The 17,503-nt window shown below is 43.4% G+C and overlaps 1 protein-coding gene and 1 long non-coding RNA gene across 2 annotated transcripts in view; one reads left to right on the forward strand and one right to left on the reverse strand.

The window, feature by feature from the left end:
• Positions 1-17,503, reverse strand: part of igsf10 (immunoglobulin superfamily, member 10) — a 69,478-nt gene that overhangs the window by 11,209 nt on the left and 40,766 nt on the right. Inside the window, exons 4-6 of the mRNA XM_082179162.1 lie at positions 12,091-12,481; positions 1,827-5,495; positions 751-1,651 (exon numbers count right to left, since the gene is read on the reverse strand). Coding sequence (XP_082035288.1) covers positions 751-1,651; positions 1,827-5,495; positions 12,091-12,481 — 4,961 coding nt within the window. The remainder of the gene's footprint in view (positions 1-750; positions 1,652-1,826; positions 5,496-12,090; positions 12,482-17,503) is intronic.
• LOC309505758 overlaps positions 1-17,503 on the forward strand; it is a 47,366-nt gene that overhangs the window by 7,623 nt on the left and 22,240 nt on the right. The window lies entirely within an intron of this gene.

The following is a 17,503-nucleotide window of genomic DNA, read 5'->3' on the forward strand; positions in this document are numbered from 1 at the left end:
GCGCGGCTTCCTCTCAGGATCCAGCGATGCGTGAGCCCGCTGAAGAGATGAAAAACTGACCAAACCAGCCTCTCTGGGCCGTATTTATAGCCCTGGCCCCACCCGATTTCGGCGGGACATGACGTAATGGGCGCGAAGCGCCCTCATTGGTTCTGACGTCATGAGGAGCCTCTATCGATAGGCTGGTGCAGTTGCCGCAGAGCAGCCAATGGGCGCGCGAGCTGTCTCGCCCATGTCTGCATGCTGCTGCAATGCGTTTTACATTATTGCAAAATTAAGGATAATTTTTGGCTTCAATATCTCGAGGAAAAGAGGTTTTCCCCCTAGCGTAAGATATCTTATGCAAGTACGAGAGACCTCTCGTAAGAGAACTGTAATTTGATTTGTATGTGAAATGCAAATCCTGTCTGTGGCCTTTCTGGAGTTATTTATGTTATTTCTTAGTTTTATTGATCCAAAATGTTTTTATACATTTTCTTCTATATCTTTGTGTGATTTTCTGTACATCGCGGCTTTGAATTGTTAAAGCCCCGCCCCCATACACATGATTCGACTATTAGTCGACTATAAGCAAGACATGACGATTCTGATTCGACTATGAAAATCCATAGTCGGGGACACCCCTAGTTGCATGTAAACTTAACCATTCAGAGATAGGAAAGAGTATTTTGCAATTACAACATTACAAACTTAAGCTTTGTTTTTGCAATCAAACAATTGTTTTTAATGATAAAGTCTGTTATAGTCTACCTGTGCGATTGATCCACAAGAGCCTTGGAAGGAAGCCTCCAAATAATTTGAGGTTTTGGGTTCCCAACTGCAGAGCAGTTCAGATGAAGAAGATCACCATATATCACATCATTTCGCATTTGTGATGTCTCAATGATCTGAGGGGCAGTTTCTGTTGTCTTCACAGAAAGTGTGACAACACGCCGTTCTGATCCTGTAGAGCTTGTTGCAATACACTCATATTTTCCACTTTCAGTTATTTCTACGTTCCTGAGGTAAAGAGTTCCATTTACAAAAACTGAAACTTTGCTGAGTGAGTAAGTTAGAGGCCATATTATCCTGCCATCATGTAAGACCCAGTGTGTTGTGGGTTGCGGGTCACCATAAGTGGTGCATGGAATAAGGAGATTCTGCCCAGTATCAGCTTTCACCAGCTGTCGCTTCTCTTCCAGTATAACTGGCGGTGCTGCTACCACCTGTAGATGCACAGTGGCAGTGGCAGTACCAGCTGGATTACTTGCAATACACTTATAATGTCCACGATCTAAAACCGACACCTTTTGAATGGTTAGTGTCCCCATTGTGGTTACTGTTATTCTGTCATGCTCAGTGTTCAGACCTTTAACTTCAGTGTGGTTAGGTAGAATCCATGACACAGTGGGCACTGGTCTGCCTTCTGTCCTGCAATCCATGTGTACAGTTTTCCCAGCAAGAATCTTGATTTCTCTCATCTTTTTCTCCAATATCCGGGTGGGATAGGCCACAACTGACAGTGTAACTACAAGCTTGTCAGAACCATACTCGTTCTGGGCAAAACATATGTACTGTCCTTGGTCTTTAATGTTTGTTCTTTGGATGAGCAATGTTCCATTCTTCAAAACTTCAAATTTACCCATTTTCCCCTTGATGGTCAACATATTACCTGATGATATAAAGGAGACAAAAAATGATCACCAAACATAAAAAGCCTTTTTTTATTTTATGTTGTGACTTAAGACATACCAAAATGTAAAATAAAATACATATGAAAATGTACATGGTATAACAATAGAATCTTTTAAATAAAAAGGGTAGGCTTTGTGGTTTTAATTTTGTACCTGTGGTAGATAAGAATCGGTTCCAGCTGATGATGGGCTCAGGGTTGCCAGTGGCCTTGCAGGGGAGGAACGCATCAGAGTTTGACAGAACAGTAAAACTGGCAGCATTTCCACCATTAATCCTTGGCTTGGAGGTAATATCCCTAATAGATGAGGTGTCATACCTTGTGTTATCATGTGCATTTTCAGTACTACTGCTGTATGGAAATGGAGTGAACATGTTGGCTGTTGAATCAGTCATTGTGTCTGAAGTAACTGTTCTGCTCAGAGGAATACCAGAGGCATTTGGCTGAGGACATTCTAAACAATCCTTGTATTTCTGTTCATGTATGGTTGGCTGAACTCTGATCGTGGGGCTCTGTGTGGTATATCTCCAACCTCGTTCTGGGGCATTCCTCATATTTGTGTTTACTCTGGTTGTGGCCAATTTGTCAGCAGTTTTAGTCACTTTGATAGTTGGGGGTTTTGTGGTTTCTTTTTTTATGGGCTTTCTCCCTCTGGAGCCTCGTCTGTGATAACCAGACTTTTGGTTTCCCCACAATCCAGTTTGAGAACCTGAGAAGTTATTCTGACCAGTGTTTTGCTTTAGTGCAGTCTTCATTGTTGGTGGGACTGCTAGAGTGTGAGAAACCCGTATTGACTCTGTGGTTGTGGACAGATCATGGAAGGCTGGAAAACTGAAAAACTCAGGTGTTGTAGATGGAGTTACGATATTGTCAGAGAAATGTGTTTCTGTAAAAGAGGAAGAACCCGATGAGTCATCAAATGATGTTTCTGGAGTATTGATATTGTATCTTGTCGCTGGAGGAGAGGCTATAATATGTGTAGGATGCAGTTCTGTAGTAGGTGCTGCAGTTATTGCCTTGTAAGGTTCTGCTTTGGATGCTGAGGTCATCTGATCCACATTAGTGGACAACGTAAATGGGTTTTGATGCTTGCTGAGGGTTTCTTTTAGTTCCCCCTTGTGTCCAAATGGTCTATGCCATGGAATCTTCCCATGTGTAATTTTAGAAGACATCATGGATGGGGATGTGGTTGTGAAAATTAGTTCTTTCTCTATTGAATTGAAATTACTTTTATAATCACTGGATTCTTCAGAAATGGTGTGCATTTGCGAATCAGTAACAGTGTAAATCTTTCCAGAGACTGACAAATCAGTTGTCATGGCAGGTTTTTCTGTCACTCTCAAAGAGGAAGTTGGCATGTGATGCCTAGATGTAGGGTTGACAAGGCTTTGATCCACTAATGTTTTGCATTTATCTGTTGACACTCCAGATGTAACACTTTTCCCATAGCCACAATTTGTGATTTTGTCCACAGCGTGTGAAAATGTGAGATTGTATTCCTTGTTTATAGAAAGATGTTTAAATTTATCAAGTAAAGACTGTATGTCTGTAATTTTGCTGGGCCGAATGATCCTACGTCTGCCATGAAATTTACGTCTCTTTCCTGATTGCATCTTTCTGGATGGAACAATTTGGATCTGGTGTTTGGAAATTATGGTGGATCCAGGAAGGAGCTCTGACTTGATTCTTTGAGTGGTCTGAAATGTGATCTTTTCTCTGTCTTCCTCGGTTGTGGTGACTGCATCTTCTGAGTCCCCAGAGAACAGAAGCTCTGTAACTTCTGTCAGAAAAGGTTTGAGAGTAATGAGTTTCCCTAAGGGTCTATTTGTTACTCTCTCATATATGAGGGTTTTACCATCAATATTACTTAACATATAATCTGACTTGGTTGTATTCAGGGTTGTCTCATCTTTTTGAGTCCCATAATTACTCAAAGTGTAACTTGCTGTAATCGGGGTGGCAGGTGTCCGAGTCTGAGTGTGTGATGTTGCTGCGACCAAATTCGTTTTTTCTTTTGCTCTTAAGATGTTTCTAGTTGTATTAGATATTACTTCAATGAAAGTACTGTTGACAGTTTTGTAAATTTCTGGGATTTTAATATCTGTGGTTGTAATGGCGCTAACTGGTTTATGCTCAAGTGTTTGAGTAGTTGTCATTACAATAAATTCATCTTCAGATATACCATCCCCTGAGGTTGTGTCATTGTCATCAGAGGATTCTTTTAGTGTTTTAGACACATCTAAACTGGCTGTCTTTATAATTCCTCCTTTAATTTGAGAATTATCGATGAAAGTGGCACCTTCTTTCTTGTACTTTTTATTAAAGACTCTTCTAGAGTTCCCTCTGTTCCCTATTCTAACAGTGGGAACCTTATGAAATCTGGACTGTAGCCAAGTGTATGGTCTCCCTGAGGTAATGCTCCTTGACTCCTCACCAACCCTTTGTGAGAGATACCTACTTCCAAGTTTCTGGCTATCATCAATTTGTACAACATGATCACCAGATTCCTTTACATAAGTTGGGCTTGTGCTATTTGACAAATCATCAAGAATAGTTACTTGAGAAACTGTCATATCTACCCCTAGAAAATTTCCAGCTAAACATCTGTAAAACCCTGTGTCTCTGGATGTCAGTCCATGTATTACCAAAGTCCCATTTTTGTGGAGCTCTCTGTTGCCATAGGATTTGTCTAAAACTGTGTGGTCGGGAAGTATCCACTGAATGGAAGCCTGTGGATTACTGGCTGATGTACAATCAAGAAGTAGGTTCTGACCAAGGGTATGTGAGACTCTGATACCATTAATCTCTTCTTCTTCAGGATCCAGGGGCAGCACAGTTACCCTGAAGGCAAGAACATCTGCTTCCTGGTAGTTAGTTGCAATGCACTGATAGACACCTGTATCTGAGATTTCAACCGATTTTAAAGTAAGCCTTCCTTCATAAGTTACTACGATCCTTTGATCCTCACTGTTGTATGGTGCATGCAATTTACTTCCATCTGGTAGAATCCATTCAACAATAGGTTTAGGATCCCCAACAGTCTGGCAATTCAATTCAGTCACACCACCAGCAAGGACTATGTGTTCAGTTCTGGTCTGGTTGTCCCTTCTTATCATTGCCCAGCTATACTGGACTCTACTATCCTTGCTGCTGTCAACATCTATTTGAACGTTGGATAAATACTTCATAGTAAGGGTCGGGAATGTTGTTTTAACACGGTCCAGCTGTAGCAGGACTGTACCTTGCATTAACCATTCAGGATTGGCTTTGATTTTTGCTTCAACTTCTGTAAAAATATAATCTGCAGTGGGTTGTACTTGTTTGTATGTGTAAACTGTATCTGGTTTAAAAGAAAGTAATAATCCTCGCTCAAGTCTCATCGGGAAGTCGCTATAGGTAGCCAAAATGTTCCAAATCTGGCGTATATTGTCATAATCAATGTTGCAGATCAGCGATGTAGAAACAATTGCACTCAGGGCAGTTAAATCTTTGCCATTCTGTCGAAAGGTTGCAGTTAAGTTTTCCATTCCTGTTGGTCTCTGCACAACACATGCCATCCTAGCATCATTGTGGAATTGATCTGTGATGTTCATTTCCAACATCCCAATGGGTGCAACAAAATCCTTAGGAGAGACTAAGGTATAGTCACCATCACCCAAGGTAAAATTCCTCTGTTTTAAGTGAGGATGAATCCATGGTCTGGTGCATGTGTAGCTATCACTTTGCAAATGCACAATGCTGCTTCCTCTGGAGGAAATTGGGAATTCACAGACAGGACACTGTTCTTTTATAAACTTCCTGTCTCTTTTGCATTTTAGAACACCTGCAAAAGCAAAATTAATTATCATTATAACTATATGCATATGTATATATATATATAAATAAATGCAATTTTATTTATTGGAAAAGGTCCAGTTCCTGATTTTTTACACTTGTGTTCTCTTACGAGAGGTCTCTCGTACTTGCGTAAGATATCTTACGCTAGGGGAAAACCTCTTTTCCTCGAGATATTGAAGCCAAAAATTATCCTTAATTTTGCAATAATGTAAAACGCATTGCAGCAGCATGCAGACATGGGCGAGACAGCTCGCGCGCCCATTGGCTGCTCTGCGGCAACTGCACCAGCCTATCGATAGAGGCTCCTCATGACGTCAGAACCAATGAGGGCGCTTCGCGCCCATTACGTCATGTCCCGCCGAAATCGGGTGGGGCCAGGGCTATAAATACGGCCCAGAGAGGCTGGTTTGGTCAGTTTTTCATCTCTTCAGCGGGCCTTCGCATCGCTGGATCCTGAGAGGAAGCCGCGCCGTCTGAGTCAAGCACCCAGCGGGATTAGTGCATCTGAAGCTGCTGGTCGACATCTCGCCGCCTTCAGTCGCCGTTTCTGCTGACGCTTTCCGGCGTACATATCCTTTTCTCTGCTACTGTGTTTTGTGTATGTGTGTGTGTTCGCCGCCGCTAAAAGAGCCGGGCGTCTTTTTCAAGACGCCCCTTTCCCCCCCAACCCGCAAAGCTCGCCGGTGCGCCCGCTTGCCTTGCCTGCTTGGAGGATGATACCTGCTCTCCCTCTGTTCGAGCCGCGCAAACCGCGCCGTTCACAGGGGATGTCAGGAGCGGACGGTCACGGGGCTAGCTTTCTCTCTCCCTCTGTTCGGGCCGCGCAAAATGCGCCGTTCACAGGGGAGGCTGGAAGCGGACGGTCGGGGTTAGTTTTTCTTTACGTACAAGAAAGCTACCCTGCCTCTGCGCCCCATTCACGCGTCAATCACCAGCGAAAGGAGAAAATAGTGTATTAGTCCCGCCGAGGCTGGACTGACCTGAATTTTTCTCACACATTTCTCAGTTCCCTGATCAGGCGACTGGAAATATAAATATTGCAGCGCCGGCAAGCAAACGCCGAAGAAAACATGTTGACGCTCTTATATGCTCGTGCATCTGAAAGCCTTTGTGTTCACCCCTGTGGCACAGTGGCGGAATCTTTGGTTTTTCACACGAGAGACCGGGGTTCGAATCTCGGTCTAACGGCAGATTAATTATGCCTCCAATGCTTCGCTCTGTCAGTTCCCTGAAAGGCGACTGCAGATGTGCATTTTGCAGCCAACGAGCGCGTTGTACAACCCGCTCGCCTGCACCCAAACACCGTTTCTATGGTTCCCGTGCGTCACTGGCGAAAGGAGAAAAGAGTGTTAATGTCCCGCTGCGGCCGGGCCGAATTCTATTTCTCATTCCCCTCTGAAGTTCAGGCGACTGGAAATGTCATACTGCAGTGAGCGAGCCTGTTGTAATGCACGCACACCTGCAAACGAACGCCAGCATGTTGACGCTCTCTGTTTCTATGGCAACTTCTCGCTCGTTCAGTTCCAGTAAATGCGACTGTTCCAGTGTATTCTGCAGTAAACAAGTCGGCGACACAGCCCGCTTGCCTGCACACAAACGCCGCTTTACGGCTACCCAGATAAATCCCATAGAGTGTATTTTCTGGTGTTCCGGCCACGGCCGATGGTGTTATGAGTGTAGACAAAATGTCCACTGCAGTGCTCATTCCTACACAGAAACACAGCCCGTCGCACAGGGCTCGCGCACATGAAATCGACCCAGATCGATTGCGCATTAAATGTGGTAAATGTGCCCACTGCCCAGTGCCCACAAACACTACGTTCTGCATGTCTCAAGGTTTCTGCAAAACAAAACCAACATGCATTCGCTCTGCTCAGGCAGACAATGCTCTCAGTGTTGTAAATGTGCCCGCTATCCCACGCCCACATTCACACATAGACATGACAGGTCTTACGGGACTCGCCCAGCCCTCCCCCTCTCGGTTGACCACCGCAGAGGAGTCGAGCGCGGGCAATCTGCCCGCTGTTATCAGCGCGCCCCCTGCCTCAAATGTCATAAGCGCGACGCTTATGTTGCAGCACACTGAAGCCCCTCTGTCGCTGAGCGACCAGAGCGCGCTTCGCATTCAACCCCTAGCCATTCGTGCAAACGCATGGGCAAGGCTACCCGGGGTTTCGAAGTGGGTGCTAGACATTATAGAAAGAGGCTATTCGCTACAGTTCGGTCGACGCCCGCAACGCAAAGCGGCGCGAATCGATACTACGGTGAAAAAGGAAGTAGCACACCTACTTCGGGCCGAAATAGCGAAGTTACTGAGCAAAGGGGCTATAGAACCCCTATCACAAGCTCAGAGCGAAGGGGGCATGTACAGCAGATATTTTCTGGTACCCAAAAAAAAAAAAAAAAAAAAAGACGAGGGTCTCAGACCCATTTTTAGATCTAAGACGACTAAACAAAGCACTTCTGAAACGACGGTTCAGAAGGCTCACGACCAAGAAAATCCTCTCGCAAATTTGCCAAGGGGACTGGTTCATGTCGATAGATCTGAAAGACGCTTATTTTCAAATACAAATAGCGTCACGTCACAGGCGAATTTTGAGATTCGCCTTCAAGGGCCAGGCATATCAGTACACAGTCCTGCCATTCGGCCTATCCCTGGCACCTCGCGTATTCACGATGTGCATGGATGCAGCGCTCGCACCCCTCAGGCTCCGAGGCATACGAGTGCTGAATTATTTGGACGATTGGCTGGTTCTAGCTTGATCACAGTCGGAGCTCATAGAACACAGGACCATATTACTCGATCACCTCGAGAATTTAGGTCTCACAGTCAATTGGGCAAAGAGTTCACTGTCTCCCAGTCAGAAAATATCTTTTCTGGGCACAGATCTGGACTCGCTGTCTATGACAGCACAGCTGTCGCCGCAGCGCAGACTAAGTATTCAGCGCATGACAGAGATTTTTCGCCACGGCGCTTTAGCCCCGCTCAAAAAGTTTCAAAGGATGCTGGGTCTCATGGCTTCAGCATCCTCAGTGCTTCAGCTGGGTCTGCTTCGCATGCGCCCGCTGCAGTATTGGTTGAAAGCGCGCGCCGCGCAGAGCTTGGACCTCCGGTCTCGCGCGCCTCAAGGTCGATCAGAAATGCGTCGCAGCTCTGAAACCTTGGACAGTGACCAACTGGTACCGGTCAGGTGTAAGCCTGGGGACTTCCTCGAGTGTGAAGGTGGTGTCTACGGACGCCTCAACCTCGGGATGGGGAGCGCTGCTCGAGGGCAGACCGTTATTCGGCCAGTGGTCGGAACGGGAAAAGCTTCTGCATATAAACTGCCTGGAAATGATGGCAGTCGACAACACGCTGAGGCGCTTTTTGTCCCCAGATAAAAAGACACCACGTCTTGGTCCGTTCGGACAACATGTCAGTGGTGGCTTATATAAATCACCAAGGAGGTATCAGATCCAGAATCCTTCACAGGCTGACGGAACGCCTCCTGGTCTGGGCTCAGCACAATCTGCGCTCGCTCAGGGCAGCGCATGTGCCCGGCCATCTGAATGTGGGACCAGACAGACTGTCCAGAAACAATCTGCCGACAGGAGAATGGTCTTTACATCCACAGACAGTCAAAATGCTATGGAGGACATTTGGCAGAGCGGAAATAGACCTATTTGCGTCTCAAGAGAACGCTCATTGTCAGGAATTCTTCTCCAAGAGCAGGGATGCGCTGGCTCACGTCTGGCCCCGCTGCCCGCTCTATGCGTTTCCCCCTGTCACGCTCCTACCCCAGGTGTTAGAGCGAATCAGGGAGAGCGGATGCCCAGTGCTACTCGTCGCCCCATTTTGGACAAACCAAGTCTGGTTTCCAGTCCTGATGCAGCTGACGAGTACCGCCCCATGGCCGATACCGGTGAGGAGGGATCTCCTCTCGCAGGCGAACGGCTCGATCTGGCATCCTCGCCCGGAGCTTTGGTCCCTACATGCGTGGGCCATCAACGGGTACCCGTTAACCTCCCAGCGGGAGTGTTAAACACGATCACGCAGGCTAGAGCTCCATCTACGAGGCGGCTCTATTCCTCAAATGGTCTGTGTTCACTAGCGGGTGTACAGCGAGTGGCACTTCACCCTCACACTGTGGGGTGCCGGAGGTTCCCTCCTTTTTTACAAGAGCTTCTGGATAAGGGCAGAACCCCATCCACGCTCAAAGTTTATGTGGCGGCCATAGCAGCGTTCGCTGAACCACCGCTTGGCCAGTCATTAGGAAGGAACGATCTGGTCATTCGCTTCCTTAGAGGAGCTAAGAGGCTGAACCCTCCCAGACCACCCTCAGTTCCCGTTTGGGACCTTTCCACGGTTCTGGAAGCCATGAAAGGTGCCCCATTCGAGCCAATACAGTCAATAGACCTGAAACTCTTGTCTTTCAAAACAGTGTTTCTTCTGGCTCTCGCTTCAGTGAAGCGCATAGGGGATTTGCAAGCGCTCTCAGTGAGCGCGACGTGTATGGAGTTTGGGCCGAATGACTCGAAAGTCATACTCAAACCAAAGCACGGATATGTTCCTAAATCCCTCAATACACGGTTTAGGGCACAGGTGATCTCCCTGTCGGCCCTGCCGGTATCTGAAGAGGAAGGGGACGCAGGCTTCCTTTGCCCGGTCAGGGCGTTAAGGGCCTATGTGTCTCGCTCATCTGTTTTCAGACAGACAGAGCAGCTCTTTGTTTTGTTCAGCGGACGTTCTAAGGGACTAGCTGCGTCAAAACAGAGTCTATCCAGATGGATAGTTGATGCTATAGCGCTAGCTTACACATCCAGGGGCCTGCAATGCCCGATAGGTGTCAAAGCGCACTCCACAAGAGGCATGGCCTCGTCGTGGGCTTGGTCCAGTGGGATTGTCTTGCAAGATATCTGTATGGCGGCAGGCTGGGCCTCCCCGTCTACATTTATAAGGTTTTATAACCTCGAGGTTCCCGCTTTACAAGCTAGGTTGCTCTCGGTTTAATTTTTCAGTATTGCTCGCCCGATGCTATCGGCTCGGGATGCTGAAACTGCTAGAGCGTCGATCACGGATCGTCTGTATCCTCCTGTGGGCAGTGCGTAAGTCCCCCATATTTACCAGTCCAGGCCGAGTTCGCCCTGGCTGTGTGGAACACTTGATATAACATGCTCTTATCAGAGCTCCATATTACAGGAATGATGCTATTCTAGCCCCTCTTCCCGGATTCTCTGTGAGTCCCTTGTGATAAGGCACTGTATGAGCCCCGGGCACCTGCCCTTGGGACTTTAGTGTTATGTCTCAAGCACGCACGGCGTTTTACATTGTGTTCCCCTAGCGTAAGATATCTTACGCAAGTACGAGAGACCTCTCGTAAGAGAACGTACTCGGTTACTAACGTAACCTCGGTTCTCTCTAGAAGAGGGAACGAGTACTTGCGTATCTTGCCGTGCATGCGTCATGTTCTGATTCGCTTCAGCGATGAAAAACTGACCAAACCAGCCTCTCTGGGCCGTATTTATAGCCCTGGCCCCACCCGATTTCGGCGGGACATGACGTAATGGGCGCGAAGCGCCCTCATTGGTTCTGACGTCATGAGGAGCCTCTATCGATAGGCTGGTGCAGTTGCCGCAGAGCAGCCAATGGGCGCGCGAGCTGTCTCGCCCATGTCTGCATGCTGCTGCAATGTGTTTTACATTATTGCAAAATTAAGGATAATTTTTGGCTTCAATATCTCGAGGAAAAGAGGTTTTCCCCTAGCGTAAGATATCTTACGCAAGTACTCGTTCCCTCTTCTAGAGAGAACCGAGGTTACGTTAGTAACCGAGTACGTTTGTCCTGCTTTTTAAAGTGCCCCTATTATGCAATTTTAAAGGCTCCTAACTTGTTTTGGGGGTCTCCTACAACAGGTTTACAAACAAACAGTTGTTTTATTTTATCATAAAATACATTTTTCAATGATTCTCAAACGACTCGACGGATGAATCAGCTGCTGATTGGTCAAATGGCCCAGTCTGTTGTCATTGGTCTACCACGTACAGCTCATGTTTTGGAAGCTAAACGCCCATTACCATAACTGTGCTTCAGCTCCGTCTGGAGGCGTCCTAAAGCTCAGCGATTGTACACACTGTAAAGACTGTAACAATGACGTTGATTTTACCATATCAATGCGAGCACGAGTCCGACGATGAAACATTGGAAGAACTAGTTATTCAACCCGATCCTCCATCGCAAGGACGACTCGAGCGGGACATTTCTCAGTGATGCGCTATTCATTTTGAGATACATTATGAGATGTTTCAACTGTAATTCCTCACCATCAGCATTAACAAGAGTATGTCCATTAACACATTTTTCAAGGGCAAGCGTTTGCGAATTCTGCGTTGAACTCAGGGATTTGAGAAGCAGTCATCAGTAAAATGACGTTTGAGGGCTGGTCAGGTTGTTCGCGGGCGGTTATTTTTCGTGAACTTTCGACTTTACAACTTTGCAGAACGTTTACATTCACATACAGCTATATTACACACTGCGTGAAAGGGAATATTCGAAAAAAACATAATGGGGCACTTTAAAAAAGTTCAATATAGACCAATCTCACCTGGGTGTTTCTCTATCCACTGGACAAGCCAACCCATCCGACAATCACATGACCAGGGGTTTCCACTAAGGAAGAGATTCTCAATATTGTAGCAGGCAGCAAATATAGTTGCAGGCAAAGTGGTTAAAGCATTGTCTGACAAGTAAATAGTCTTGAGAGATGACCATTTCAAAATCTGGCTGAACTCCAGTGATATGAATGTATCTGGATGAAGCTGTTGGAGTAGGTTTCCCTCAAGGTTGATCAACTGCAGCATTTTCAATCCATAAAAACTTTCGGGGTGTATGAAGGTAATGTGATTATGGTCCATATGAAGACGTAAAAGATTGTTCAGGCCTCTAAATGTGTTCTTGTCAAGCTTCTCAACTCTGTTATAACTCATTTTCAGAACCTAGACATGCAAATAAAAACAAATCGTTAAGACATGAAAATAAAGTGACAGTATATCATTTTTTAGATTGACTCCATTTCAGAGAAGCTTCAGACCTTTTCAATGGCCACAGCTAAAAACACAAATTATAGAAACAAAACAACTTCAGTTATATCACAATTCCTATAAAATACACATTTTTTAATAAGTATCAAGTCCAGCACACAGTTATAACAAATCTGATGTTAAAGTTATGGTATTCAATTTGGAAAAGTGCTCTTGAAAATCATAAAGCAATATATGTGACCCTGGACCACAAATATAGTTACTGGTCTGGAGAGACTGGATAAAAAGCTGTGGCCAGACCTGGAAAGACAGAGCGTGACCATTCTCAACCCTGATCTTCTGAATTATTGGAGTTATTTAATTGTGCAGAGCACATTTTTGAGTTTTGAATAAAAGTCTATTACATTGATTCACCAACCCTGTCCTTCCCCCGAACTTGAACCTTGTAACAAAGGCAATGTAGATATTAAGTGGCTCTAGTAACATTGAACATTTAATCATTTAGCAGACACTTTTAATTTAAGGCTACTTACAAATTGAGGAGAACAATAGAAGCAATCAAACCAACAATAGGGCAATAATCAGAGAGGGGTGGACTCGAGTCACATGGCTTGACTCGAGTCGCAAATTTAAGGACTTGAGAATTGCTTGACTAAATTAAGCAAATGACTTCGACTTGAGATCCAATGACTTGAGACTTGACTTGAACTGTATGACTCGAGAATGACTTTATAACAACTAAAGTAATTATATTATTTTTATATAAATCATCGCAACATCAATTGATGAACCAAATTAAAGCAACGGAACCATTGTCACCAGTCATCAGATTCTGCGCGATTGCGTGACGCTGCACAAGCACAGGAAAAAAACACAGTGCGGTGAGTACAGTGCTAAATACAAAAACATCTCCCAGCATCATTTCTTTTTGGATAGAAACAGTTCGAAATTGACCATATTCATAAAAGGAGATTTGCTGTATGCATAATAACTGGCAAGGGATATCGGACACGACCATCACAACCTTGAACTTCATTCACCACCTCTAAAAGTAAGCTAAGGCTTGTTTAACCCTCTGGGGACCAAAAACGCGCCCGCGCGTTTTGCTCGTTTTTTTTTTTAGCAATGAAAAATAAACACAAAATGCTCTGTTAATTTTGATCTTTCATTTTCGTGTAATACATCAATCGATCCTGTTCAGTTTCTATTTTTTTTCTGTATACTCACAATACAAATAAAGTGTTTTGCTTTTTGACAAATAAAGAAAAACTAACATGATGCTATTTCTGCCTTCTCTCTGTCAGTAAACTCCCATTTGAAACGCGTTCGAAAATTATCTATAACTCCGCGAAAATTCAGTCAAACAGGCAAACAGACCCACGGGCATAAAGCTTGAGATCGCAGCTTTTAAATGAAGTAATTTATATAAAAAACAAATATTATCAGCTTCTGTAATCTGTATAAAAAGAGAGCGACTCCAGTCGAGCTCATTAGGAGCCATTCAAAAGTAATTTGACCACGCCCCGGAGAGCGCGTGCTATTCAAACGCAAATTCTGAGAACCATTTCAGTCTGTGAAACGCCCCCACATCAGCTGTAAACAAAGAGGCATAATATAGCCTACCTTATGGAGAAAATTTTCCGTGCTGATATGAGGAGCAGATCCCGCTGAGGAGTGAGGTAGGCTAAGTTATCCTTTCTCAAGTGTTAATGTGGAATAACGTTATGGAATAACGTTGTAGGCTTATGTAAACAAAAAGATGAATCGCGTTTCTATAATATGAATAGCGTTTCTGTGAGATGAATGAAGGGTACATATTTGTAAAGACTGTTTAGCCTAAATATGAATCGCGCGTCTGTGTGTGAAAGAATAAACTGCTTTTACAGTTACAGCGTTACAGTCAGGCGAAGTATGAAAGACAACATTTTGTTGACTAGATTTGGGTACAGTTTTTACTGTAGAATATACTGTCACATCAAATAAGCTTTTCTGCTCATATATATAAAATACTATTTTGTCAAAAATAAAGTCATAGACTAAGATGTTCCAATGTTGGCTATATTCAAACTAATGAATACATATGATAAAATGTAGGCCTATAATCTTTTTTTTTTTTTTTTACAAAGAAAGAGTACTTTTTTTGCAGAAATATTGCTGAAATTGTAATTATTGTTGTAATTGTAACCTTTTTAATAAAATAGCAAAACATATTTACAAGATAGATGTAAGCAAAATCTTAAATGGTCAATATAAGTCTTCTTCAAAATATATATTTTGTCTTTGCATTGTGGCTCAGTCAGTGTCACACCTGAATGAATGGCTAATTATGCAGAGTCATTATGCAGAGTGGGTGGGACTAAGGTGTAAACTACTCCTCCCCCTCGCATATTGGCTTTCCAAGCAAAACCTGTTTTACACCATTTAAATCAATGTATTTTTTTTTTGTGAACGATAAAGCAAGACTATTTTCACATAATTTTGAAGCTAGAACTGAAAGGGACAACATCCATTAGTCAAAAGTCTTGTGGGCACATATTTTGTATGAGTTTTGTGGTCTTATTTCAGCAACTTTCATTTTTATTTTTTTAAATAACCACGCATAAACATTATTCTCTTAAAAATACAAACATCTACATACATGTTGCTCGCATATTATGGTAGGCCTGTTTGTGCTATATAGAGTGAATTTACACCTTTGCCATTAACATGTTTATAAATAACTGAAAAAAGCACAAATGTCAGAGCATGTCAGAACATCTCAAGGGCCCCAAAAACAGCTTGGTCCCCAGAGGGTTAACCTGTTTGTTATAGTTAATTTGACTAACGTTAAATCTAGAGAGAATAGTGGTCAAAACAGCATGCCTCTTTATACACAATTATGTTTTCAAATGTAGCTTAACTGTGCAGAGGAAAGACGCTGATTTTTAATTGCAAAACATTTTGCTTCACACGCACGAGTTTGCTGAAACTTTATATTTTGAGCAATTCCTGTTTATTTGCCTCTTCACGAGGAATCACTTGCTGTATTCCTAATTTGTGAGTCACTTTGGATAAAAGTGTCTGCAAAATGAATATGTAAATGTCTACTGGATCTGTATATGTCTTAAAGTGACATCAGCCTAATATTCCTACTGTCTGTGTTTTTAATGTTAGTCAAACAACAAAAGACAAGGCAATTACTCACTGCTCTTGACTGAATAGCTTTTGTAACTTTAATAATTATTAATCTTATTTAATTTATTCAGTGAAGATTATATGCAATGTTATTTTACATTTGATTACTTTATTCATTTTCTGTACCAGAAAACTACTGTTAGACCTACCTGAAAAGCACAATTTTAATTGTCTCTTTGCTCTATTGTATTTATTTGTGCTGTTGCTTGTAGTTTGATTATTTGTCAGTAGTCCTTTTTTCCCTGAACATAGCACATACCTAACCATACCGCAGCCGTAACCCTAAAATTGTGATAAAAACCGAACCGTGAGTAATTTGAACCGTTTCACCCCTAATTTTTGTCATTGGACTTTCTTAGAGCTAAAACGATCCCTGGCGGATCGGCGGTAGAGGTTTTTCAGTTTGTGATGCCCAGGGAAGGGCAGTTTACAGTAAAGTAGCAGGTTTAGCAGTAGAAGTGTAGACTAGATACATCTGCATGCTTCCCCAAATGGTCCTCTAGAAGGTTTTTCCGAGCTTAAGGCGAGACACGGCAGGCAAAAACATCGGGTTTTTTTTACTGGTCAATTTTGAGATTTTTGGATATTTGTCTTCAATAACACGTCTTCTTTCAGACTTGTGGTGAAAAAAAGTCCGAAATACACATTTAGGTCTTTATTTTACTTCACTTTGTCTGTTTGTGTCTGTAGATTTCTCATAAATTCAACAAAAGTTGGCGTTCTTAATCCTCCCGCTGCTCCGCGATCTCTGCCGGCACCCTGTCATCACACACACCGCTGGAAAGCTCTCTCTCTCCTGTACAATGCTGTCGGATCCAAATATGGGCATTTCCTTTTTATCAGCAACCAATCGTGAAAGTAAAAGGGCTGAATGCGCAATCTCATTGGCTGATGATAAATCTTTAAAGCCCGTTTTCTCAAAATAACTTTTCTCTCATACTCCAAGTCTGAAATCTCCACTTCAGTCGCACCGATATACACCAAACTTTCCAGTCTTGCACCTAGTTATATTATGAAGACATTTACTGAGGGATTTGTAAATATATTATTCCTTGCCTGATTTATATAACATTTTATTCCAAAAAAACATGGCAAAAATAATTTGTTTTAAGGCTATTGACAGTATTTTCTGATTTACAGGAAAACAAAAGTAGATATCCATAAATCCCTCTGTATTTTTGTCCCATCTAATATGTGAACACAATGAAAAAATAATTTTTAACCTGGCTTTATTCAATACTCAGATTTCATTTTTTTTAATATATGCAAATTAGCGCATATTTAATGAGATATTGCATATTTAAACATTAAATTACAGAAAACTTGAAATACATTTTTTTCTCATCTTAATGTAGGTAATCAACTGGGAAAGTTTCATGGTGGATATCTGCTAGTTAAAATCTTTACCCTATTCACCTGTAGTGTCTCGCCTTAAAGTACATCTGCTATTCTCCTTCTTAAGGGTACAGCAGACAGTTCTGCAGTCTTCCCATTTATTTCACTGGAAATGTTTACATGCTCTCCTTGGTTGGGTTGCTTTTAAGGAGCTGTGCAATTGCTGAGGCCTGGGGATGGCTAATGTGGTGGAGCAATGAACCGCCCTCTTCCAGAGTGGACATGGTCGGCGGACACAGCTTTGGTCTCCCTGCTCTGCCCCTGGTGCTGTTTCCAGAGTACGTTCTGGGCCTCTAGGTGTTAGGCTCTTGGTCACTTGTCATTGGGCTGAACCCAAGGCAATCTCAGGCTGAACTATGCTTGGTTTGCCACTGTTTATTCAAAGTCACAGCTGGCAAGAAGGTATTT

This window comes from Leuciscus leuciscus (genome assembly GCF_965113295.1).
Source record: "Leuciscus leuciscus genome assembly, chromosome: 9".
Taxonomy (NCBI): Eukaryota; Metazoa; Chordata; class Actinopteri; order Cypriniformes; family Leuciscidae; genus Leuciscus; species Leuciscus leuciscus.